Below are 27808 nucleotides of genomic sequence, written 5' to 3'. Positions count from 1 at the left end.
ACAAAATAAAATCTCTGGACTTTGACACGGGTTGTGTAAATACAACTTCAAAACATCAATAATGACAAGACACCTTTGGGACTGCTTTGAAGCATTTAAGTAAAGAAAAGGTCACATCTTAAAAATCTCAACAAAAAAACAGAAGATAAAATCCACTCACAACACATTAGATCAGTACCAGCGTTAGATTCGTAATTACATATATTAATTGTATTCTTTTATTTACATATGGCATTTCTGTACACCCTTCAGCGTTCCACTGAAACTCGTATAAAATGATGAATCATCACTAATGGCTTTTACCAGACTCTCTCACAGGGAACTTTCTCACATCTTTCCACTTACTCTGTTTAAAAACATCTGATAAATATAAGTCATTTGAAGTTATTTGTTAAAAATAGGTGATTATGTAGGATTTTTGTTGCCAGTGTTCACTGCTGAACAAATCTAATGCTTTTTGATGTAGTTTTACTCCTCAACACAATTTATTTTCTCAGTCTCAAAATATAATTTGTGCATCAGGAACAAAAATACTAATGTGTTACTATACAGTTTAAGCTGTTGATATTTAGGCCCCTGTGAGCTTTGGTCAGCTAATAAAAATGAGTAGTTTTAATACATAAAAGTCAGTTGAAGTCTTAATTTTTTTAGATTGCAATTCATGTACAATGATGTTCACTTGAGATTTATTGTATGTTTCTAGCTATGACGGGTCTTAGTCTAAAGGGATCATTTTTGAGAATGGTCGGCAAAATCTCACATTCAGCCGATACGTGTCTTTGTGATCTTCATGTTTTTCTCCTTTGATCTAAGCTCTTTGTACTTAGTTCTTGTTTTTTTTTTTAACTTCTGTACCATCTATTGTCTGCTATGTACTGAAAACCTAATTTCCCGAAGGAGATCTCCAGAGGGATTAAGAAATAATCTTATTTTATTGGTCTTCAAGCTTATTCCCCAGAAATACCAAAAATGAATCAGAATTATGTATTTTAAAATATAATATTTGCTCAAAATTCACTTAATTATTGTTATCGATAATATCTTTATTATGTTTGAGATGTTGCGCAACTTTCCTCTATCTCCATATAAAGCGAAATGTCGACACACGTCAGTCAACCAAGGGCAGGTCAGACAATAAAGAACCAAACATTCGCCAACATCATGCGGCATTCAACCTCCGATATCAAAGTGCGCTCGCTGTTCAACGATCCTCGGGGGGAAACAAAGAGTTCATGGAGTGAGGCGATGAAAAAGAGGCACTACTCGTGAATATCTGAAGACACCGGTTTAGTTCAGTCTTTGATCCTGACAGCACCTGGACTCTCTGAGATGAGGTGGAACATGGAGGAACGATCTGATACGACTGAGAGGAACAAACTCCAGGAGGTTTATGGATGACATTCTGATCATAACAGCGCAACAAAACCTTTCCATGGTTCGTCAACACATTTCCCAGAATCCTTTCTTGGCAGCCATTCTCAGCATTAGGTCTCAAAAAGATGTTAGAATGAATTCTTGACTTGGAGAAAAGTATTGACTTTGGTCCTTGATAGATTAAGGCAGATGAAGAAACTATTTATTTCAGGTCATATTCAAAGTCTTCTTTATATGAACTGTTGTTGTGTCACAAAAATTTTCGATTATTTTTGGAATTGTTTTAAAATTACATTTGAGACAAATTATTGGACAAGTTCAAGAAGTTTAAAGTCAGAAGAGACATGAAAGCTCTACTTGATTGTGAGAGGTGCGTGGAAAACTGAACCAAAATGTCCAGTTGACTTTCTTAAAGGATGAACTATTCTAACTCCTCAGCAAACCACTGTTTTTGACTCTAAGCCATTGAATGCTTTGACTTCCGTGGACATTTCAGGTTTCACTGACCGACTTAACGTTAACACGTTTTCCTACTTCTGGGATGGTATTGTGTGTGTTGACGCTCCTTCGCCGCTGTGGTTCCTTTCCTAGCCAAACTGATACTGAGAACACAGCACTTTGGAGGCTGTTGTGATTTTCTGCTTGTGCTTCCATCGACATTCTGTGATCCCTTCGTCATCGCTGACGCCACCTTGCATAAGAATTGCTCCTCCTCGAGTCTCTCCTTTGGGCCGATGAACGCCTCCAGGACTATGATTTTACTTCTCAGATGAGCGGTTGTTCACATGTTATGATACAGAGTGCTGTACAGGGCTGTGGTCGGAAGGTTTGGCTATTCCAAGTAGATATCTTCTGTAGGGCAGGAGACCTGAACGAACTCTTTGTAGTACAACTGAAAGGCTTTCCTGAGAAAATAGATCGTAAGAATGAGTCACTAACAGCATTTTGCACTTGACGCCGGTGTTATGAAATCGCAGCTCACCCAACGGACTCCGAGAGAGGTTTGGTGGAATTCTCCGACACAAAGACGTGACATGCAAACCTCTGGTCCGCCGGGTGCTTCGTTATGAAGCCAAAATATCTACAAAAATGAGAGAAAAAAATGTTAACTGGTGAACCACGATGAAATATAATACTGTCACTTACTTGCAATTCTTGGGGTGATACCCACAGAAGGAGACATTCTTCAACTGGAAGAAGTGATTACACTCGTTACTCTGAGGGATGGAAAGAGATAAAATGAAGTTACAATAAAGAAAACGTTAATTTTTTTAATGTATTTGACTGAAGTGAACTGGCTTTATGTTCACAACTGATTCGCCACCGTTGTTATGTTGGTGATGATAATATGAATTCAGCTCCTCAATATTCGACATATGCTGCTCTTCAGCACATTATTCCACGCCTTGCTCTGCAGCACGGCTTATATAAGTCGCCAGAGAACTCACTGGGTAGCAACTAACTGAGGAGGAGGAGTGTATTGAATTCCAGAGAGGTAACCAGCGACGGGCCTCAGGCATGTCTGTCGTGCTGGATGTTGATCATTGTAAGTCTCCTCGGATAAAAGCGTCAGCTGAATGAGAGGTTATGTAATGTAAAGTACAGCTTTATAACCACGGGAAATTGCTGACTCATCCATAAGAATGTGCGTGTATAAAAGAAGTGTATCTATTAAACAACAAACTCTTGACTTCTTGAGTGTATTTACTCTGTCACAAGTGTAATAATCCTCCTGGACTTCCAGCTTGATTCCTTTCACACTGATCTCCAGGATGCAGGACGACGGGGGGTTGTACTTGACAGTCATTCTTCTGTTGGTGGCGATCTGGGAGGAATAAAGACATTTAAGTTTAACTCGAATCTTCATTCTAAATGGTAACATAAACAACACTTGTCGGTTAAAAACACTCTCTGAATGAAACTAGAGATGTTTTAATCCCATTATATTTGTGGTCCTAATATCTTTGCTTGTCTCCAGATGATACAGATCAATTTACATTTTTGGGATGAAGGCCAGATGAAGCCGGTTCTGATTCAAAGATAATTGTTAATATACCAAAGTTAAAGAACAGATCATTTTTGTTTCTAACAATAATTAAATATTAATTAAAAAATACATCAATGCAATAGTAACAATGAAAAAAAAGAATTGTTCCTTTAGCTGAAGTCAGTCAATCGCCTTTCAATAATATATTATCCAAACATCTGTCCTGATAAATGTTTCTCTATTAAACCGTGACACCAACTTGAAACCGACAAACACGGATTAGACACGCGAGTGACCGCACCTTCTGCATGGCCGCACACAAGACATCGTTTCCTTTGTGGTAAGGGACTTGAACTGAGCCCAGGAACTTCAACCGATACCTGTCCATCCACTCACTGCTCTTCACTGTGAACCGACAGAAGCGTTAACAACAACATGAGAGAGGTGAAAGTATTTAGTGGCATCATAGAAGTCAAAAACATCCATTTAATCAAGCTTGACGTGGATGATAAATTAGTGATACATCGTTTATAACTATGAATGATTGTTTGATCAAACACTTCAGACAAGGCTAAATTGTATAGTATGTAATGAAGAGAGTTGAAATGTGGGTAGTGAGCTAATTTTTCAATGTCTGAGAACTGAGAAAAGTGTTGACAACTGTCTCTGTTTCCTCTCAACGTCCCAAAAAAAGATGGAGTTGGTCCCGGAATTAATAATCTGTAATCTGTGCGCCACAGAATTGACTAATTGTCACATATAGTGTTACACATATATTCTGTATGGTTTGATACTGGGCCGGGAGCGGCAGCTAAATTTCTCTGACAGTCTCGATTGGTGTTGAACAAAAACTCTATCACTCTGAGACCGAGACAAGACGGCGTAAAAACACATTCAAGACAAGACCAAGACCCTAAAAAAGTTGCCCGATCTCAAGTAATAAAACACTAGTAAGAAGCTCTAACCGGAAATATATCTCATCTAGTTACCACCAGAGTATCTAAGGCTTGATGAAGACTAACACAGTCAAAGTAACAGGACGACCCTCTACAAACCTGTGTAGCTATCTGTTTCCTTGGTCACCTCTATAGCGTAGTACGCTGGGAAGATCCCTCTGGCTCCAGTCCTCATGTTGAAGCCTTCGTACCAGTAGTCCTCTGCCTGGACTTCTACCAGTAGAGGGTCGTCGACCTCCAGCTCCAGTTCATCGTCGTGACGAGGAACGAACCTGCAGAAATAGAAAGATGATCCTAAGGAACTTACTTGATAATGACACAGCATAGGCTTGTCAATTCCTGTAGACAGCTAGACAAGTTAGGACTGTTAAGGAAAGAAATTCATGGTTGTTTCAGGAAGGTCTTTGTATTGGTGTCCCTTATGGAAGAAATGATACATTTACCGCAGCACGATGAGGGTCAAATCCTTAAGGTTTAAAACCATGGTTTCATAATCTGTTTTTCTAGGGTCTGAATTTACTTTTCCTGATGAAGGAGAACCCCAAGGTTCTAGATTGACTTTTCAATCTAAAGTCCTGCCCTAAGACTGCACGATCCTTAAGGGATGGGGATGAAGCAGTCATCTGTGAGAGACTCAGAAAGAAAGCAAGTTGAAATTATTCCAGTGTATTTGGTTTTTCTAGGCAGATTCATGCAGGATAAGTCCTATATCCTGATTGTATTGGGAAGGTCTCTGGAAACAAAGAACTGGGCCTGGGTTTGCTACCCTTGATATGGGGGACTTAATCTGGTAGTGATATGACATGATAGGCCTGAGGTGGTAAATGAGTCATACAACAATGCGTTCTCTACTTGTGAAAATGTGTGCCAGATCCTGATAAGGATCTTTAGTAACCGTCCCGACATCACTCAGCTGAGCCTTTAATGTATTTCTGTAAATCCAGACCAACTCTTAATTGTTGTGTCTTTCCCTCTGACGGCAGAGATGAGGTCATGGAGTCGCTGCCCCCACAGGCTTGTCAGATGACGGTGTACGTTAGCACAGTGCAATGTTCCATGAGTAATCTTCAACGGTATCACATGATCAGTAGTGAGGGATGCACCATTTCACATGACCGCCTTCCCTTCCCCTTCCATTTGTGCACATGCCTGAGGAGATTCAAGTGAACGAGTGGGACTGGTCGTGTGGATTCATGGGAGGCGTTCATCACCACAGCAGCTCATTTAATCATGTAGCATTATACATGTCATGTTAATTTCACACTTAAAACGACGGCGTACAACACAGACCTGTAGACGGCTCGGTGGCTCTGATCTCGCTCCTCGCCATTGATGATGCAGGAGTACAAACCGAACGACTCTGCACCTTGAGAAGTTGACAAATATCCAATAGATTAGTCAATAAAAAGCACAATGATCCCTTCACTTTCTTGCTCTCTATTTACTTGTTGAAAAGGTTTTAAACTAAGCAGCGTGTTATGGGATCAAAGCATCATCAGGGGAGACTTCCCTTTTACCCGGCAGCTCTGAGGGTTTCCCATCCAGAAGAGACATGCTATCACATTAACCCCCCCTCAGAGATAAGAGAGACGTCAGGAAACAGCGAACTAGTTCCGTCCCTCATGACTCAGAACACCATGGGTGAAGCTAAAAGAAACAACCATCTCTGTTTTTTACCTGTCATCTCTAAACAATGAACACATTGGAACAAAAAATACAACATTTTTAAGTTGTACTTCAGCAGGTCATCTTAGAATTAAACCTTCAGGTAAGACTCAGGGAATAATCCTTGGTTCAAGCCAATTATCGTAATTTCCCCCCAACAAATGTACATTTATTTTCTCTGTATCTTTTGATACCCATTGTAGCACTTGAACTATTGAAGACTGAAATTAAAAGAACAACTTAAAGCACAGGCTTTAAGAGTTTCTTCAATTGATTTGTGGATCCAGATGGTAATTGGGAACTCCACCAACATTAAAACTCTAGCGAAGGATGAAGAAAAAGACTCACTGGAAGAGCTGGAGCGTCCGTTCATGAAGATGTTGAGGAACTTCTTGGAGAAGTTCAGGTCGCCATCGGGGGTCGAGTCCCCCGACAGACAGGCGGTGGCCTCTCGCCTGACCTCCCCGACGCGACAGGCGTCCTCCTCTTCCTCGTCCTCCTCCTCCTCGTACTCCTCGCCGATGGCCGACTCGTAGGGCGAGGACACGCAGTTGTCGTAGATGGTGGCCGAGTCGCTCTCGTCGCTGTAGCCCTGGTAGCACTGCCGCAGGCTCACCAGCTCCAGCTGAGCGTTCTCGTCCACCACCAGCGTGTACTTGACCGAGTCGTACGAGAGCCCGCTGGCGTCCGTGTTGACGGAGTTCCTGAGCAGAGCGGCGTCCTTCTTCCTGACCACCGTCTTGGTCAGGTCGTCCATCATGAGTCCGTCCGCGTCCTCGTCCTCGCCGCAGTAGCTGTCGTCCGTGGCGTCCACGTACTCCACCGAGGACCCGCCTCTGAGCATCGCCCTGGCGCCCGTGTCCGTCCCTTTAAGACTGAGGTCCAAGGCCAGGGATGAGCAGGCCCTGCTGGGCGGGGTGATGAGGGCTTCTACACAGGAAGCATAAGACGGTGGCGGGATGTAGATTTCGTCGTCCTCCTCATAGATGGACGGGTTGATCTGGTCCTGGCGCGGTTGGTAGGGCGGAGGTCCTTCCGTGTCGGAGCTGATGGACATGCGACCCTGCTCCGTTTGCTGCGAGAGGAAGGGTCTGTCGGGGGCGCCGGGAGGCTCCAAGGCTTCCACGGAGCGCTGGAGAGGCGTCAGGTAAATCTCCTCGGTGGGCTCGGCGTTGACGTCCGAGCAGTAGCGGCTCCTCTCCCGGGGGTCCGCCCTTCCCGCGGGGTAGAGGGGGGCCGGCGTGTAGTTCTGCGGGGGCGGCGGGGGGGCCGGGGGCTTCTCCTGGAGCTTGGACCGAGTCGCCGCCGACGTGGAGGAGGAGCCGTGCGAGTGTCCGGACGTGCGGCTGTGCCTGCAGGGGGCGTCGGTGGACGTGCCGCGGTCTTTGGTCTGAGCTCCGCCGCCTTTGTCCTCGTCGCTCAGGCAGTTGTGCTCGCGAGGGGGGCTGCGTTCACCTGAGAGCGTCGACACGAGCATGACCACGCACACAAACACAAACACAAACACACAACACACCGTCAGAAAGCAGCACATGAAGGGAAGTGACATGACGGAGAAAGCAGGAAGACAAATGTTAGATAACGTGGTCAGGATTACACTCCCGAGGACACATCACTCAATAGAGCAGTTATGTCATAATCCAGACATGAGATTTGTATTGTGACATGTTGAAGCTATGAACACACAACTCCAATGAATGATGACACTTTAATTTCAGACTATCTTGATTTCTACTAATGTCACTCTTCTTAATTGTTTAGATGCAAGAGATTCATTAAGCTGGTGTCACATGATCAGACCCAGCAAAAAAAAAAAATTTGAACTGTTGTTTTTTTTTAAATTTGGTTTATTTCACTAAATCAATCCACAAAAACATTTCCCCTGGTTACACAAAAAAAAGAAAACAAGCTTTATTTGTGAAGGATTGTGAACTTTTGAATTTGAACTATTATTTGAATTGTGAACGATAATATACAGTTTTCGACAGATGTTTGAAGATAATCAAGATTGATCATAATGAAGTAAATATTTTTTATTTAATTATTTGTATTTTGTAATTAGCTGTGTGGTCATCATTTAGTGTAACATTGATTCCTATTACTTGTAACTTTTTTACACTTTCATCTTGTTACATTGTATTTCCACCGTTTTGATGGCATATTTATATATATATATAAACCTAATTAAGGGAGAAACAAGTGTTCAAATTATTTGGATACTCGATGATAAAAAAATGAATTTTGGAGTAATTATTAACTTAAATTACAATTATTAAAGTGGGCTCATTAAGTAGGAATTAGAAAAACTTAGCTTAAAACCCCATTCACACCAAATATACAGTAAATGCTATACAATACATAAAAAAGTTGATTCCCTTAGCTAATAAATACTTGTTTTTTTCCATTGTGTTGTGAACTAAAATGGTTTATCTGTAAAGGAAACCAATTAGAATTGTGATTGCTCTTTAACTATATAAACATGCTTTCCAATTACTTGCAGCCCTAAGCATGTTTAAACATCTTAAAACGGGATGTAAATTAATACTCTGTTCCAACATGATCAGTAACAACCAGACAGAAAAGCAACGTTGATTTCTCTGCATTATTTCTGTGCCCTATTCAGGTTTTGGTGTCCTTTCATTTTATCTGTCAATTTGTCTAACATAGGCATGAAAATGATTGAAACTGGCAGAGCCCCTCGTGCACGTCATGTCCTGTGCACACAATTAAGCCCCGAAATTAACTCCCGCGTAAATCATTCTGTCAGTATCATTTTGCTGCTAAATTAAGTAAAATGTCAGAGACCCCAACTCAGGCAAAGTCTGATAAATGTACGTTTTTAAAAGTAAAGAGGGACATTTCAGAAGCAGCTATTTACAAAGGTTTTGGTTTGGCAACTTTATCAGATAGAGTTCTGAGAAAATGTCAACAGCACTGGATTTTTTTTTTTGCTTTCAAATCATTATTTTTAAATCATAGTTTTTTTTCCCTTTTTTGTAGCAATTAAACTTCCAGTCACAAGAAGGCAGCAGTCGATACTCTCTCCGCAGCTAAAGAAACGATGAAATCCTGTGAGATCCTGGCGATTACTGGGGATGAGAGGATACAGTCGACTCCAGCCACTTTCACAAAGCTCATGTTTGGACATATTTTTGTTTCAAAGCAAATTAAATAGTTACGACTTTGTCAAGAGTCATGAGGTCTATAAACACCAGAGTCAAGTACTCGACAATACTACGAATATATATTTGTTCCTACAGTATCACAATATATCTTATCTAAATAGATCTATCGTATAGTTTTCCCTGTGTCGTTATACATATCACCAGATTCGGATAAAACTACAGACACCTTATTTAAACTCTTAATCATCATAATAATTGCAATATTTATTTCTATTATATTTGATGGCTAATCTAAAATAACTGTCACCCTATTTTTTAACGAACTATAGCATAAAAACATGATTCATTGAAGCTTGTGAAGCAAAAACCTCATGAGTTCTTCAAAGATTGTCAGCTCTTCCTGAAACAATCTTCTTCCTGGTCCCTGAGAACGACGAAGACTTATGACAGTTCGCTCAGGCTGAAGCTGCCGGGTCACACTGACGCTACAACTCGTCTGAACCGAGGATCTGAGAAACTCCGAGGCTGCCGGATACAATCATCATCACAACCTCCGTCATGAGTGAGAGACTCACAGCTTCCCAGTCCTTCATGTGTCACCGGGTCGTGAAGAGGAAAAACTCCAGGAGTGGGAAAACGCACTGACCTGCTTTGAGGGGCGAAGACGAGCCCGACACCTTCTCCTGCCAGCTGTACTTCTTCCCAAACGAGTTGTTGTTTAACGTGTCCTGGAGGAGACATAGGAAGGGAGGAAGTGGTGAGAGGAACTAATGAGGGGAGAAAAAGAGAGCTGACACACAAAGCTTTTATTCTACTGAACAAGCAGCTCGTCTTTGTCCGAGCGTCGTGCTGTGCATTTAAAGGGACCAGACGTCGACCGGGAATTCAACCGCTTACAGTTGCTCATCAAACCCAAATTAAACTACATTTATTTTGGGGACTTCCTAATAACAAAGACAATCTAAAGAAAACAGTAACTTGTTTAAATATGAAGCACTATTATCTGTCATGAACCTTGAGGGGATGTTTAAAATGAAGATTGACAGGATCAAAAACCGACTCAAGCATGAATGAATGAAGAGGAAACTCCCTGTGACGAGAACATGATGCTTTATTTGGACCTCCGACGATCCACCGGCACTAGTGACTCACTTCCTGGTTCCATTTATGGAACCACAGAAGCAGCTTGTTTCTATAGAAACGAGGGAGGTGGCCAGTGATGGACATCAGCATTGATTCGAGGTTTTCACCTCACTGTGATTCATCCATGAAGATGACTCAGGAGGTGACGGATGTAAAGAGTGTTGCCGCTGAGACAGCACATTCCTGAGGGGATCATCTAAAGGGAATAAAATGCTTACAAATTAAACATCTTCCTTGATTTAAGAATTGTATTGGCTCATGGCATAATTGAGTTTAGTGATGGTTTCTGTTATATTTAATGTATTTTTGTGTTTTCCAAACATGCAAGTCAACGCTGTGTGAATGATTTAATGACTCCAAATAAACCCTTTGAAAAATAAATCCCATTGAGGCATTTCCTAAATGTCACGTTGCTCTGAATCGTATTTTCTGCCAAATGATGCAGAAGTAAAATTTTATTTTGCATTTTTGTGAATTTACTGACCTGGAAACAAACCATGGTTCACTCTTTCAGTTTATCTTTTGAGAAGAAGCAGGCAGAAATCATAAGTTATATAATGAACGCTTTCTGTCACGCAGCACAGAAACGTGATGTAAAAAATACAAAAGTTCAAAACGATAAATAAATACAAATGTATATCAAAATCAGCCTTGTTTAATGATTTAATATAATATTCATTTCCTTCAAAGATTTTATTGATTTTTAAGTATTTTCACACCATAAATATGCATTTTGTATTTTTTATTTTTTTTCATATTCATCTATGCTATTACATGGTTAATTATCAAGATTATTTCAACCTTTTTTTACATGTCAATGCTAAAGTGTGATTAAGGAAAAAAGTGTGTTTTTTTCAATACCTTGACATATTGTCAAAGGTAATTTCTAAAAACAATGAAGACAATTGGCATTTTGCTTACATTGAAAGAACACTCCAAAAGTTACGTCACAAGTTATGACAAGATTGCAAAGCTTAAACTATAGATTCTTGTTTGTTATGATTTATTATATGTTTTAGCATTAAAAAAAAAAAACAAATATGTTTTTTCAACTGCAATGTTTGAGACTGCCTAATAACACTACATATAAATAATGTCAATTGTATAAATAATATTATAATAATAAATCAAAGTCATGTTAATCAGGTTTTACTCATTCAAGCAAATAATGTTTATTTCATTTTGAAACCAGCAAGACTAAATGTAATATATTCTATCATTATTATTTTTAAACAAAAATATAAAAAAAAACCTTTCTTATCATTGGATGCTTCAATTTGCAGCTGCAAACAAACTCTCGGGAGAATAAAAGGTATTTAAGGAACAGAGCACCTCACAGCTCAAAGACAGTCGAGGTGCAGAGAAAAAGTGTCTACAGGACGAGGCAGCGACAAAAATAACACTGTCAGGTTTGACGGTGATCACAGCACACTGGGGAGGCGTGTGAGTCATCAGTTAATACCTTTTCTAGCGCCAGCTAAGCAGCTACAAATCTGCTCATTAGAAGTGCAAACAAGGGCCGACGTCGTGAAGCACAATGTGAGAAATACTATGATATAATTGTGTTAAGCTCTTTGATGTGTGCGCATCAATAGTATGTTTTGTTTCCATAAATCTTACTTGGTAATATCAATAGAATACAACTGCTTTATGTTGATTTATGTTCAGCAATCCTGATTTCTGCTTCAACTTCAAAATGAAAGGTTTAACAACAAAATGACTGAAATATCTATATTAAAAATATATATATTTTCTAGTCTGTTGCCATAAGTATGTAGAGATATGAGCCAGTGAAGGCATCATTGTATCACAGCCTCCAGATATCACCAACCTCCAGACAGACCTTCCCTCACAGGCTCAAAATCAAATTAATAAAATGGCCAAAATCATTTTAGCGTTCACTATGAATCATGGTTTTACGATACAGTGAAGGTTTTAATACCAATAAACAAGTCGATCTAAACTAATAGCGTGAAAATCCCTTTATAAATGACATTTTGTGTAGATGAAACATAAATAATCTTACAAATATTAGTGTTTAATGTGTTTTAAATGCCAGTTTTTCCAGAGAAATAACCATTATAGCAAGAGATGAAGAAAATAAATTCAGTAATTTAAACAACTGTTTGACACACACACACAGCTGAAGACAAACACAGACGAGCACGGAGAGAAAAACATCACGACAATAGGAGCTGTTGTTCCGAGGAGAGAAGACAACAAGAGGCTGTCATCTGTGAATCCACACTTGTCACATCACCAGATCAAATAAACCTGCAGCAATCATTTCAAAAGGCTGTCAGCTGTCACCGAAAACACAGCGTTTGATCCGTTACCTGCGTGCGAGGCACGATGGGGAAGAGGTTAAGGGTCGTGGGTCTCTTGGGACGGTAGGTGTCCATGGTAACAGGTGCCGCTGGATCCTTGAGGACTTGAGGCTGGGAAGCGGTGGAAGCCGTGCAGGAGTCCCTGTCGCCGCGGTAATCTTCAGCACCATCGATGAGGTCCAAGTGAAGCATCTCCGCCTGGAGCTGCCCGACGGCACCGAGCTCAGCCCGCCCCGACACGCTACTGGTGCCCCTCCTCACGTGGCTCTGCAGAGATTGGAGGAGGATGTGTGTCGGTCAGGACGCCAGAAGCAGACGGAGAGAGAGAGAGCGAGTGTGGACGTGATGGGGAGGCTGAGGCGGCCAATTAGAAGCTGGTCTGGTCTCTGCCCGCCAGGACCTCGGCAGCAGACCTCAGTCCAGATCCAGAAATCCATGACATTTAATACCAGTCTTAGTTATACTGTAAGGGAATGTTTATATATTCTTAAATAATGTATTGATACAGTCCCACTGGACATGTTTACCTGCACCTTAGAATCATAACAATGAATACATTTTTAGTTAAGTTAACAATATTTATACCTTTATTCTAAAACATTATTAAACAAAAGAGTGGGTGTTGGAAGGGGAAACCAGAATCATTTTAAATGGTTTAATGATAAACAATAAGAATTTTAGATAAAAAAAAACAACAAAAACATTCTAGCAAAATAAAATTTAGTTTTATTTTTATGTATTCAAATTCTCCTTAATAAAAATAATTCAAAATAAGGTCAGCTCACTGATGTCAATACATATGGTCGTCACACTAAACCTCAGAGAATGAATTACATTTGTTTTTCGATCAATAATAACAATTGATAGATATTGATGAATTCTGACGATACTAGGTACCAGGGATGTGTATTGGCGAGAATCTGTTGATACGATCACAGGACAGGGGCACCAGTAAAATATAAGAATTTAATTGTTGGAAAATTGTAAAAGCATAGTACCCGTTGAACGAAAGTTAAAATAAAAATACGGTGGATAACGACACGAAAATGAAGCGACTAACATTGTCAGCCCTCTGTCTTCTTGTTGTGGAAGAAAGACGTCGCAGAAAAAAACGCTCGGATCTCACAGCGGCAGCTCGGAGGCTTTTCCGTATGTGTGTCGATCAAGATATAGGGAAATAATTGTTATTATCTAGAATGATCATTTAAGTCATGTCAATAATATTGATTTATTAGCACAACATGCACATGAATCAGACACAGTGATGATGTACAAATGTTGAGATGAAGGCGACTCACATGTGACTAGGACAACAATTCAAGACGTTAACGTAAATGAATGAGTTCATGGAGCAGGAGGTGATGAGATGTGTTCCATGTTATGATAATGTTCGCTGGATGCATGTGAAGGACCAGATTACCATGTCTAGACTGCTCCGCATTGATCTGCTTCACTCACATGATTGGTCTGAAGTGTGGTTTCATCCATCGCTGCTTGTTTACAATAGTAAATAAGTACGTCATTTATATTTATAGTCACTTCCGTTTCATTGTCCTGCGCTGATTCGCTAGCTAAAGCTAGCACTCGACCAATCAGATTGACCATTGAGCCAGACTGCGACTCCAGACTGAACACGTGAACCCGCCTCTTTTGTCGTCCGACTAGGACCGTCCAGGACGGGGACTCCCAACTGGGGGAGACACACCACAGGGACTCGGGGTGCCGACCACACAGGATGGCGGCGCCAGACGCCTGATAATCGGCGCAATGTGTCAAGGCTTTAAGAACAAGGATATATTATTAGTATTATTAGTATTGTTCCAGTACTTGACTCTGATCGAAATTTACAGACCACATGAGTCTCGACAAAGTAGTATCTGCCTTAATTTGTTTTGAAACCAAAATATATTTCCAAACATCAGCTTTAAAAGCTGCTGGAGTCGCCTGTATCCTCTCGTCCTCAGTCATCGCCGGGATCTCGCAGGATATTATGGATACTTTAGCTGCAGAGGTTTTGAGGTTGCGACTGCTGACATCTAGTGTTTAATTGCAACACAAAAATTAACAAACTGTGTGAAAATTAACATGTGAATTGTAAATAAAAAATATTGTATTGTTGAAATATAAACCATTAAATAATTATGTTAAAAAGAAATAAAGTAAAATATGTATTTTATTTTATTTAAAAAAAAGAGAGGAATTGAATATTGAAGAAGTATATCAAGATAATTTCTCAAAAACCAACTAATATGCATAAATAATATTTTTGGTTAAATACTTCTTTGTTCTGGCCAGGTTAGTTTGTTTTGCACATTGTTTTTCAGACATTGATGTTTGACAGTTAGTTTTTTGCCTAAAACTACTCAGCTTTTTTTTGTATGTGCCTATTATATAAAAAAACATGAATGCAAAAATAAAAATTAAACATTATGTTGACAGTTATTTAATCATATTTAATCAGACTCAGGATGTCAATAAAAGACTTAAAATACTTTTGAAAAAAACACCAATAAAAGAGTGGTCAAATACAAATTGGTCCAATAACTGTCAAACATCAACGATATTTACACTTGTTAAAATTTAGAAAAAAAGAGATGCAAAACCCGCTCTGTACCATGAGGAGATGACAATTAAAAGAGTGTGAGATAAGAACAGCTGCTCGGTCATAAGGGAGGTAAACCAGGTGTTACCTTTACGTGTGACTGAAGATGCTGCTTTGAAGTGTGTGCATGAAATGTAACATAATCTAGTTTCATGAGACGCTCCTCGAGCTCAGTTGCAGTGAATCATACATGATCGCTTTCACCGAGAAAATATCTACTTATAAGGTCAATTTTCAACACATGTTGTCAATACCAACAAATAAGGTGCTTTATAATATTATGATTATTGTTTTTTTTTTCAATTTATAAACATGCACTTTGGAAATATTTCATTGGTTTAACTTGACACATGATCTAAGTTGCAGGATTCTCTTCCCTTTCACTCCTCCAGAGATCTATTAAATCTAATCTGCTCATCCCTCTTTTTATGACCTAATTTATGACTGGCCCCTTTAAGAGAATCCTGTTGCTAGGAGACGAGCGAGGAGGAGGTGCTGCAGCCGCTGCTGCTCGGAGGATGTTGTGAGGCGGCGAGGCTTTCATCTCGTCCAATCACAGCGTCAGACGGAAGAGAACCCAACTCTCACAATCACAGGACGGAATATTTGACTATATTTCTACTGACATCTATTTGAAAACAAGTTTAATTTGCAAAAAAGCAAATATGGAGTATTTTCTCTCTTCTTTTAAGTTATTTAAACTATAGATTAGACAACAAAAATATTCACCAAATGTTGTGTATCGTAAATGATTCTAAATATATATGAAAGAATTAAGGGAAAGAGGTAGTATTTTTGTTCTCTTAATGATATCCATACCTAGATTGGGGGCTGCAGGCTATTGTATATAAATGTAGACATAGGTACATCGCAAAAGCACAAATAGACACACAACCACACACAAAATACAAAATACACACACTAAAATAAAATAATAAAATAAATATTAAATAAATAATAAAATATGCACAAAATACACACACTCTCTGTGAAACCTGTGAGAAATGCAACAACATAACCACCTTTTGTTCAACTTATAAAAACAGTGAAAATGGTTTAACTAAACACGTGTGTTTGTTTGGTCATAGTTTAGGTCTGATAATATATATAGATATATATAGATATATATATATATCTATATATATATATATAGATATATATATATAGATATATATATATATATGTATATATATATATATATATATATATATATATATATATATGTATATATATATATATATATATATATATATATATATAGATATAAAAGTTTATTGAGCTACATTTCAGTTAAGATACAAGTTGCAAATGGAAAGAAATGCTATTGTAAAATATGGACATTCTTATTTTTTAGATATTTACCAGGTTAACTTTCTAAATTAATCTGAGCCCCAAATATGTTTTAGTAATTACAAAGAGGGGATTTTAAATTCTTTTTTTGTAAATATTTTAAATGGTAGTCATTAGCACACTTGTCTTTTATGATTGGTTCAATCTCCTTGAATAATCCTTATGAAACTATTTTATTTAGGAAAATATGTTGTGTGTTCGATCAATTGCAGATGAATATGTATTTGTATTTACTTAGTGTGGCAGCGTTTTACTTTGAATGTCTGTTTTCTTTTTAAACACATCCTTCTGAGAAGTTTAACTAATCCCAATATATTTGTATCGCAGTAGAGGGAGCAGTCAACATCCCAGACATGTTACTGAGGAAGAGGAAGTTTGCAATTTAAAAGATTCTTTCAGGTCCAAGGTTCAAAGCGGTGACTAGAAAAAAATGAGATGTCACCAGCTCAGCTAAAACCTAAATGGAACCAGGTTTTTCAAAAATAAACAGAGAGGTAACAGATTCATCTGCGCTTGTGAAAGTCTTCTGTGCCACCTACTGAGCAAACATGTGTGTTGCAGATCAGCATAAAAAATATCAAAACAAAAGTCAGGTTGTCATGGTGGCAATGATTTTATAATACCAGCTGCTGTCTTGTAAAAGTATCTAGTCAATGTAAATAATAACAATAACCAGGAGCATGAAGGTATGTGGAACAACAACACATTATTATGTGTCATTTTAATCACTGCATGTTGTCGCCAGTTATAATAAACTACATGTGTTTCATAACCAACAAGAGGCTTCATCATCTTCCTGTTTGACCTTGTTTTATTTGTCATTTTAACAATCTGTGTTTTGAACGCGGCTGTGTTTTTGTTTGTGTTGCTGATGCAGCTTCCTCTGTGTGTGTGTGTGTGTGTGTGTGTGTGTGTGTGTGTGTGTGTGTGTGTGTGTGTGTGTGTGTGTGTGTGTGTGTGTGTGTGTGTGTGACGTGAGCAGTATCCGTGTGTGTGCGCAAATGTATTTTGAGCCTCGACATGTGCAGGAGGTGAGAAACACTGTTGCCATGGAAATAGGTTTCCTCTCCTTATGCTACTGCTTCTCCTCAGCTGTCTCACTCTCAGACCATTGAAACTGTCTTTTCTTTTTTGGTTTTATTCTTATTTACCATATTCCTTAAGTTGCATGAGTATAAAATATGGTTTCACTGTTTTTAAAGCTTCTTAATTTCCTCTTCTTCTCTAATGCCTCCAGTTATTTCCTCTTCTTTCTATCTCAGGAAGGAGCTGGCACTTTAATACGACCTACGAGCCGCAGTACAAAAGACTTATTTCCACATCACTTACTAAGATTAATGACACGGCACTGGAATGAAGTAGGTGGCGCTGTAGTGCCAAAATTAAAGTGCCTTCGGAGACACTTGTTATAGTATTAGTATTATTAGTATTATAAATAGTATTGGTGTTAGTATTATTAGTATTATATATAGTATTAGTGTTGCACACTTTCTATCTCTCACACCATAGAAACATTAGTATTGTGAGCAACATTCAGTTGTTATATCTAAAAAACTGACCACAAAAAAAGGTGTTCCACCAAGTAACTATGTTTATACAGGGAGTGAAAGGATGTTAACAAAGTAGAGCTTTTGAATCTGTTGAGCAAAGGGCCGTTGGGCCAATGGAGGTAAATTCTTGATTGTTGATCCAAATTCTGTTTATTTTGTCATTTGGTTCCGCTGTAAAAAAATTGTTTTCAAATTTTGGGTTGTTTTCTTAATCTGTTTCTCAACTACCCTTGGAAATCAACTGGAGGGCCACATAATATGATCTCAAGGGCCCCTCTGCTCTAAGCCTTGTTGACTCAATCTTAATCAAGTTTGTTACTCTCATTTAAGGATGTGGTCCAGGCAAGAAAAAAACAATATCGGCAAATATTGATCCTCTCTCTGGTGACTACAGCATAGCTGCGACAATGTTAGTAGATTAAAACAGCATTCTCCTTATATTACTTTGTGTTACGGTGCCTATTTTTCTTACAAACAAAGATCTAAAAATAACATTTTAAATTTGTTTTTCTTCTTGTATTCCATATTATTTTAACTCAGATGCCTTTTTATTCGTTGATACATTACTCTTTTGTATTTTACTTGGATTCAGTTTAACTATTATTAATTATATCTCACTATTATTGTGCATTTCCTGCCTTAAATCTATTATTAAAATGTTTGTGATTTCCTTTGCAATATCATAATGTTGCAAACTGGAAAGAGGATAAAATTAACTGCCCACTTATGATCTAAATGTAAAAAAACGACGACAGAAATGATCTATACACTGACATTAGAGACACTGATACAAGCTAAGGTAGCAAATGTAAATTTTACTTGCAAAGAAACGATCGAAAGTAATGTTAAGAATTTAGGAAATTAATGTAAAATGGTCAAAAACATAATACTTTATTTTTAAAGAAGATTCTAACATATAACATTGCTTAATGGAAAGCACAAAAGATAACATGGTCATGAAGACAAGTGACTGATTCGTAACTCAAACCTAATGATGAAAACTGTGGGTTTTCTCTGCGTTAACTGCAGAAGGAAACCTGTGATCTGAATGATCAAAAAGTTTTATCTCAGCATAAAAAAAAAAGCTTTTCCTTCAAGTGAGCGGCAGAGGCTGCGCCCCATTAAAAATGAATGACACTGTGGTGCAACTTCAGAAGGTCTAAATGGATCCGGGCGGTGGGCTTCCAACACGTCACGCACCCGCTGACCGTTCGGATGAGCAGATGATGCTGACCTCATCTCTGTCCCAGAGGAGGCAACATTCCCTGCTATCAATATTTAACGATCGTATGGAGGAGGACAGGCTGCTGTTTTCCCCCTGCAGGTGTCACGTCCCATTTTCACAAGACAAACGATGATCTGATCTGATCCGAGGGGCCACAGGCGGCCATAAGACTGCATTTATGTGGCCCTCATGAGGTCAAAGATAATGTAGAAACTAACAATTTTATTTAGTTTTTGTATTTGTTTCTATTTATTAAGACTTTTATCCTACGCTTTTGTCACTTAAGTAAGTATTTAAGTAGTATATTACATACAATCAAATCCTAATATTAGCATATTTAGTTTAAAGTTTTTTTTAAAGTTTTTAAAGTTTATGACATGATTTTATACTAACTTCAGAATCACAATCAGAAACGTGTGTTGTCAGTGTAGTAAACATAAGAAAAGAATGTTTCTGCTGTCAGTGCAGAATAAAATAATTAAATACGAGAACACACGAAATAACCCATAGAAAACAGAACCTAGCACCAAGACAGCCATTCACCTAAAGTTATATAAATGTTATCTTAGAATAGCTCCACAATTAGCATTATAGCAAGTTAGCTTAACAGTTTGGTAAAGAAATAGTTTGGTAAATAAACCTAAAATTACCTGAAATTGAATACTTACTACATAAGAAGTAGTTTTGTTGTCTGTTAGTTTTGTTGTTTAGTACCTAAATATCTATTAAAAATACAATAACCCAAACCATTTTTCTCTTTAAAATCAAAGTTAGCATCATTATCTTAATCTGTAACCAAGTTGAATTAGCGTCATATCATCAAATTGCTACATTTAGCCTGAATGGATTTTACAACCGCATGTGTTTAACTATCAATAATCGAAATTAAAAATTGATTTATTTGATTATGAAAACACTTTTGTATCACATTTTTTTTAAATCCAGAAATCCATTTAGATTTGAGTTCCGTACAGTCGTGTAACAGTAAATATTCTGCTTTTTCTAACATAATTACTGGGTTATTGTTGACACACATCAGAGAAATCTCTCAATAATCTGAGCTATTAATATATCCGTGCTAATGCTGCAATATTAAAAAAGCTTTGCTTCAGAGGAAGGTATCATTTGAATGAAGCAAATGTATAAGTCAGGTGATGTAAACTCTCTGACCCCGCTGTTGCCCGGGTAACGGCAGAACGGTGGATGGATGGAGGAGTTGGTGATGGTTGAGTGGGACGCTCTCGCTTCTGTTTCACTCTCACACAGGCGTTGCAGTTGCACAACAGTCCACTTATCAAAGGGAATTTTTTCTGATGCAGTTCAGCAACGTTATCGCTGCTTCACGTAATGACAGCACTCTTTCCAATGATTGCAGGCAGGAGAACAAAAGTGACTGAGGCTGTCCTGGGGCATCAGCTTCACACAATTCAAGGGACAAATGAGATTAATTCAAAATTAATCTTCACCTCGGTTCACTCTGAGGTGAAAAGTGTGATGTAAAGAGCGCAGGAAAGAAGAAAACAGATGTGTTGCAAGTTTTGTAATTGTGATTGCATATATATTTAATGTTGTATTATGTATCCTTTATTGTCATTTAAACCTTAAGCAAAAAGCTTTACTATTTTTTGTGTTTGCATAAGATCGTGTGAAATCGATATTACAATAAAAATAATGCATGTGGTTACTAAAAGCATTAGACTAAACAAACTATTTTACTAACATTGTGGCTGTTTTATTTACATTATTCTAAATAAAACGAAATTTCTTTGTTTTAATCAAAAAAGCAGGAAAACATCATCTTGTTCTTGAGGAGAGTTGGATCAGGTTGATGTGCAATACTTTATTAATTCAGTCATAGACAAGCAACAATAATTAAGAATTTAGTTTCTTTACCATTTTTCAGTGTTAAGAACTCAATGCGTTATTAAACTTCAACAGTGTAAACTCAGGTTTAACAATCACTTTTACTAATAAAGGTACTTTTTTGGGATTCGGAATAAGTTAAACTGCTAGTATCTTGATTATGATTAAATGATTATCATTCCCGTCAGCCAACTGACTCGTCCGAATACTGTTCATCGACTGAACATTGAAAGCTTACCTTCAAATCTGGGCCATTGCAGTTAAGGCTCATCCCGCGCTCATCGGTAATCTCCGTAATCTCCGACAGGTCGTCATCTTCGAATTCATCCAGACTGATGTCGTGGGTCAACCTGATTAGACGGAGAAGAGAATGAAACATTTATGCCAAAATGTAACCCCACGTCTGTTTTGTGTTTTTTAGGAGATTATTGCCAGAGTTACATTCATATATGTCACTTAGAGAAATACAATCTGAACACTGAGCCTTTTAATTAAAATTAAAATCAGACACTTGGCACCAGTTCTGACATAAATGCTTGTAACCAGGCCAAAAACAATGCATATTTCCGTGCCTTATGTCGGTGCCACATGTTGGTTTTTATGTCTTTAAATAAATATGTAACATTTATCTTACCAGTGATTAACAGCAAGGAACTCGTAAAAACTCACGTTTTTATTTGTTCAGGCTTTTCCTTGATTTTCTGGAACTCCTGTGGTGTTATCAGTTTTATCTTGATCTTTAAAGTATATACTTTATTGAATATTGTTTTAATTGTTTAAGCGCTTTGTGACCCTGGTCTGGAAAAGCGCTATACAAATAAAAATGACCTACTTACTTACTTACTTACTTACAAATAATTCTGAAAAGGTTTATTATCATGGAAATATATTTTAAGTTATTCTATATAATAAAAAAAATAGAAAAATAACTTATTTAAGTCATTGGAAAAATGTATAGTTTTGTTAAGCACAGGTACCATTTAAGCACCTTCAAGGGTACCAGTTTGAGTATCAGTATCTAAAAGAAATTGTACTAGTATAATTAATAGTATTAGAGTGTCATAAGACAAATACTTATTTGGTATATTTGAAATATATTAAAGGCAGAGGTGATGGGGTCTTCTCATTTAAGCAGATGTTCAGGCATCTTCATCTTGGACCACAAATCTTCTCAATAGTTAAACCAATCACCAACATAATCACATTTGGATCGTATAAGTCATGATGAAGAACAGCTTTGGTGCTAATGCACTGCTCTGCATCCATTTAGGTGCATTATCGCCTGCTAATAAAATCCAAACAAAGTCCGCACATCAGTGCACGGAGAAAAGACGAATGTCGAGCCTAAATCAGCAGCATTCAAGCACTGCTGGTGTGTTGACTCCTGACATTTTAAAAGCTGGAACCAGAATTCATGAAGGCTTCCAGCTTTGAATCAGCGCCAGGTCACACTGAGTAAGCATGAATTTAGGAAAACATTAAACGATTAGGCCATTAGTGAAGCTGAAAATGCTTGAGGTATGCCAAGATGCTTTTACATTGTTATTGATGCCGTGCATCTCCAAACAACAGCAGCAACTGCTATGATGACAAAATAAAAAAAAGTGTCTTGAAATAAAGACATACCACGTCCTTGCTTATTATATCAGACACACGACATTCTGGTCTTATATTGTCAAGAGAGGAGCAGTGACAAAGTGGGAAATCAGAATCTGCTTTAATGGATCCTTCTTTTAGGCTCGAATAAAATTACTTTTGTTCTCTTTATTTCCCTGCATGTGGTCAAAATCGATTATCTAACGTAAATAATGGGTTAATTTCACCGATTTAAGATGATATCTGACTTTTCCTGGTTCTCCCAGCAGCCTCAGGGGGGAAAGAATATGCCTGGTCTAGAAAAGGCGCTATACAAATAACTATTCTTCTTCTTCTTCTTCAGAGAGGAAGAGCTTGACAGAAATCTCGTAAAGAAAAAGTGAAGTATCAGTCAACGCTGCAGAGATCCAATCGCACAGGTTGATATTAAGTTTAAGAAGACTCGACTGGTGAGCACACAGCAGCCAGTGCTCGGTGTAATAGTGGCACAGATGTCTCTTCAGCTCCATAATGAGGCCCAGAAGGAGGTAAAGAGAGATGGTACAGGAAGAGATTGTGATAATAGACCATTAGAAATCCTTTGTTTCTCAAACAATAGGACCTCGAGCGACGCACTCAATCTTAAATTAAAAAGCTGCTACGAAAGCAGAATCGTCAGAATAGTTGGGTGGTTCAGCGTCTTGAGTTCAGAAAGTGTCTTCAGATCAGATGTGATTGGATTTTGGACTAGAGAACATCATTCATGAGGTCATACGGACATGTTATTCTATATTAAAGGTCTACTAGAAGTCAACATTTGGGCTTGTAGAAACTGTCAAGCATAATGTCGACGTCACTACCGCTCTAATGATAGTCAATAACATTGTTTAAAATAGATATTTCACTTACGCATCCCAGACAAACACACTTCAGTGGAAATACCTGGTCCTCCATTTTTGTGACTCACCACTTTGAGACCCAGTCTATCACGAGCAGAGTCGGTCGAGGTGATCCTGATTTGATCTGGTACATAACACAACAAAGAGTCCTATAAGATGATACTTGACATAATTGAAAACGGGGGAAAGAGAGCAAGACCACCACTAGTCGTTGGACCGACCGGTCAAATACCATTAACCCGTTTATGGTCCCACCTTAACTGGAGAGTGATGTTGCAATTATGTCGTGATGAGGTGAGAACTAGGGAATGTGTTGCATGTTATGTCATTCTGTAAAAACAAGGGTCAAAAGTGTGATATGTCCAGGTGTTTTGGATGAAGGTTGGTGTGTTGGATTTGTGTTTCTTTGGAAGAAATTGCCCGAGTAATAACTAGCCAAGGGTTTAGCTAAATAACACACCTGTAGAAATTAATCCTGGTTTGTTTGTTGGTACAGTTCTTAAGGATTTGGTTCAGATGGTTTTACTTCCATTAGCCTCTATTACGTTAAACCTTGCATTGGTTGAAGATCCCAAAGAGCTCGCTAACTCATATATTTACTTACTCACTCCTTGTGGCCTGGATGGGAAACCGTAACAGGCTTGAAAAAATGTCTATATCTGGTGCTAACATATGCGTGTCTCAAAAATTCAGCCATGCAAGACTAACTATCGCTCTCTTCAACTCAGGCAGATGTTTTGCTCTCACGTGTCATAGTTCTGGTCTAAACCAAGCAAAGTCCGCAGAAAAAAAAAACACTCCTCACCGGGTCAGATGTACTATGGTATGTTTGAAATATTGACAACAACATTTTACTGAGCCTCTAATGTTGGTGGTCCAGATTAAATCCCTTAAAATTATTCAAACCAGCTGAAAGAAACTTTGGGGCTGATGGTCCCTAAAGACCAAAACTGGTTTCCTACCAGACCATAACAACCTTCATTGGAAAAAATGGATTTCCCATTTCAACAGTTTCTCTTCACATGTTGTTAAATGAAACTGTGGTTGAATAGCTGATATAATACAGATCTAATATTTCGCCATGTATTTATTTATAACCCAGTGCAACATTGAAGTCATACTGTAGGGTTAGAAGGTCAGCCGTTCTTTTTGTTTTTCTGATATGGGACACATTTTAACATTTTAAACTCATCATGGAAGATTACTGAAGTGTGTACACGGCTGGAAATAAATAACACTGTGCATTTGACTTGATGATAACAACTGGTTAGAAAGGTATTGATTTTGTATTTGTCATATTAAATTTATGTTTTTTTTAATAGTCTTCTTGTTCTCCATGAGGGCATCATGTTACAATATATATATTTAAACATATGTTGTGATATACAAACAGTTAGATGTAATGATACTTGTATTGGCTTTTAAGTGTTAAATAATCAGATGGCCATTGCAAAGAATTGTAAAACTGTCCACACAGCAGGGTTCAACGCAAGTACACACACATACAGATCAATAATAGTTGTGAATCAGCGCGTTTAGTGAAGCAGCACCGGCATTATTTCAAACTGACACTTGATCACTTCAGTCAAAGTGTACTTACAAGTCAAATAAAAAATGATTAAGTGAAGAAAGTAGTACTGTAGCTCTATCGTTTACTAATCAAATAAGTGTAGTAAGGAGAATCTAACACTGTGTTTCTAATCTCAGATGGTCAACATCTTTTTTCTTTTTTGCACTTTTACCACGATGTTTGTCTGGAGGCTCGTGTGAGTGAACCTAAGAAGTAGTGCAGTGAAACACTGGTCCTTCTGCTCCAGTTGTTTCATGTGCCATAAGGTAGAGATGAAAACAAAACAATTTTTTTTTTCCAGTGGCATTTCCATTCAAAGGATTGTCAAGCCGCTTTTGTTTGAGTGACTGTGATGAAAGAGACAACTTTAACAACAGAACAGCTTTTAAATTAGCCGTGGAATTCTTGAACATTTATAACGTGACAGCCGAGGGGAACCCTCAGGGCCTTCTACACCTTCAGAGGAGGCCCTCAGGGATTTCACGTTTTACTTTCAGAATCTGGATCAGAAACTTTATTTGCCAACAAACAGCATTACAGAATAAAACTAATCTGTCTATTTAAAAATCGATCAGGTCTTCAGAAGTCCGTGGTAAAGTCTTTGTTATGAATCTTGAGGGGGGAATAGACCAGTCACTGTTCTCATAGGTTCTATGTGGATGGAACCAAAAACCACAGAGCTGAAGGGGTCATTTGCAAGAGGGTTCGCAAAGACATATTGTGACACAAAGAAAAAAGCCAAAGAATGTTTTAAAAAAGGTTTCCAAAATCCAATATTAACAGGTATTTTACAGCAAATGGAATAGTCAGTAATAAATAAATACATCTTATCAATCAAACCGACCCATTTAAACCGGCAAAGTATCTGCACAAAAATAGTTTAAAAATAGAATTTCGAATAAAGTAAACTACATTCTTAAAGCCATAATCATGTTGGTAGGTTATGCTTATTATGTCCAATATTTTCTTACCAACATTTTTTTTAAATGCTGTTTAACTTAACTTTAACTTAGGACCTGCACATATTATTTGCATCATTCTGTTTCTACGCAAATTTGATGAAGTAACAGGTTTTAAAAGAAAAAATCTTTCCAGGTGGTGTAGAAAGCTAATGCTTGTAGCAGGACTAATGAAAATCTCTCCAGGCAAGGTTTAAATATTTAATGATTCAGAAAAAAGGCAATGTTTCCCCTTAACAACCTGGTTTCAGTAACAAAGAGGGAAACAGTTTATTAAATACAGTCGTTGTCAAGACTATTTGTAAAAACTGGATCAGAGGAGCTTACACACAGTAGGGAGGATGTTTCAGGTGTTGTTTCTCAGTAGGTAGGTTGATTCACAGCATCTCTACTTCTGCTCATTAAAGGGCGGAGTGACCTCATGTTGGGGCGATGATCCGTCATGAAGGTCTGTCTATGAATGGACTGGTAATGCCTTCGAATTATACAAATCATTTGTTCTTAATAAAAAAATCATACATGAAATAAGTAAGTAGTTACGGTAGAATGACAAAAGTTTCATTGATTCCAAAAGCAACTCAAAGAGAACAGCAAGAGGTAAAACCAGTGTTTTGACAAGGTGCCGAGGATTCCTATTTACCTTTTCCCCCTACATTGTCCTGGTCATTCCCCACAATGTGTAAAAACTTCGTCATGCTGAGACACTGCAACGATTCAAGCTGTCTTGTCATCCCTCACCTTCGCCCCCCACTGCAAGGACAGCAGAAGCACTGGACCAGGACTGTCCTGAAGCGTCAGTGCAGGGGAGCAGAATGACAACAAAACTAGACACACACAAGTACCAGTGCAAAGACCTGCAACACATCCAAGTAGATTTGTGTTTTTCCATCTCACATCAGTGTGCGGCTGACCGTCAAGCCCACACATGCCCTACTTGTAAACTGAGGATAAAACATCCGGCATACATCTTCCCTGTCCTTCATGAGCTGGCTGGTCGTCAAGACGCAGGAGAAAGCGGCATGTTAACAACACAACACACAAGGTCACACACACAGCCATGTTGCTGCCTGTTGGTGGCAAATCAAGAGAGAGATGTCCTACCATTTCTCCCACTGGTCCTCCATCCAGCCCTCTCCTCCTTCCCCTCCTGAGTCCATGCTGCATCCGAGGAGGGCATCAAAAGCGGAGAAGACGAGCAGCCGGAGAGGTTAGAAAGTGAAGGAGGGACGGGGATGAGGGAGGAGCTCTCGGGGAGAAGAAGAGCTGGAGGAAAAAAAAAGGAGGAGGGGGATCAGCTTGTCCGGGTCGAAGTGAGAGGCTTCAGACTCGGAGCGTCGCTGCAGCTCTCGTCGAGACGAGAGGAGGAGGAGAGGGAAGGACAATACTGAAAGCAAGGAGACCTGTGAGAGAAAGTGCTGTTACACAATATATACTCCCACTCTCTCTGGAGGTCCATCTGATGTTTACCCAGCCTGGTGTGCGTCAGATTTACTATGCCACTGCAGAAAAGCGCTGCCGTTAGCAGAACAAGAGAAGCATCGGCGTGAGGGGACACCCCACCCTTATTTGTGTGCAGGCTTACACTTACATTATTGATGTGCATCGATCATGGAAGACTCCGGTGTTTTACTACTAATC

General features: G+C 38.6%; 1 protein-coding gene across 1 annotated transcript; it reads right to left on the bottom strand.

Annotated features, from left to right (window-relative positions):
* Window positions 1-82: 82 nt before the first annotated feature.
* On the bottom strand, window positions 83-27503 carry mapk8ip1b (mitogen-activated protein kinase 8 interacting protein 1b). The gene is made up of 12 exons (XM_087794317.1): window positions 27272-27503; window positions 21406-21517; window positions 12587-12844; window positions 9754-9835; window positions 6331-7437; window positions 5608-5683; window positions 4417-4589; window positions 3663-3766; window positions 3083-3199; window positions 2521-2591; window positions 2357-2455; window positions 83-2279 (listed from the first exon to the last, which is right to left on the bottom strand). The coding sequence occupies exons 1-12, from the start codon at window positions 27325-27327 to the stop codon at window positions 2207-2209; spliced, it is 2328 nt and encodes a 775-aa protein (XP_087650443.1). The 5' UTR covers window positions 27328-27503; the 3' UTR covers window positions 83-2206.
* Between the last annotated feature and the right edge of the window lie 305 nt (window positions 27504-27808).

Source organism: Callionymus lyra, chromosome 6 (genome assembly GCF_982586985.1).
Source record: "Callionymus lyra chromosome 6, fCalLyr1.hap1.1, whole genome shotgun sequence".
NCBI lineage: Eukaryota > Metazoa > Chordata > Actinopteri > Syngnathiformes > Callionymidae > Callionymus > Callionymus lyra.
The sequence above is the reverse complement of the archived record's forward strand: the minus strand, read 5'-3'. Positions and strand labels throughout refer to the sequence as shown.

Bases quoted from the DNA above. Each gene is read 5' to 3' on its own strand.
- mapk8ip1b (XM_087794317.1), bottom strand. From the start codon at position 27,327: ATGGACTCAGGAGGGGAAGGAGGAGAGGGCTGGATGGAGGACCAGTGG. The intron at 7,438-9,753 runs GTCAGTGCGTTT...CGACGCTCTCAG, and splicing joins GTCTTCGCCCCTCAAAGCAG to GTGAACGCAGCCCCCCTCGC. The intron at 5,684-6,330 runs GTGAGTCTTTTT...CAACTTCTCAAG, and splicing joins CGGACGCTCCAGCTCTTCCA to GTGCAGAGTCGTTCGGTTTG.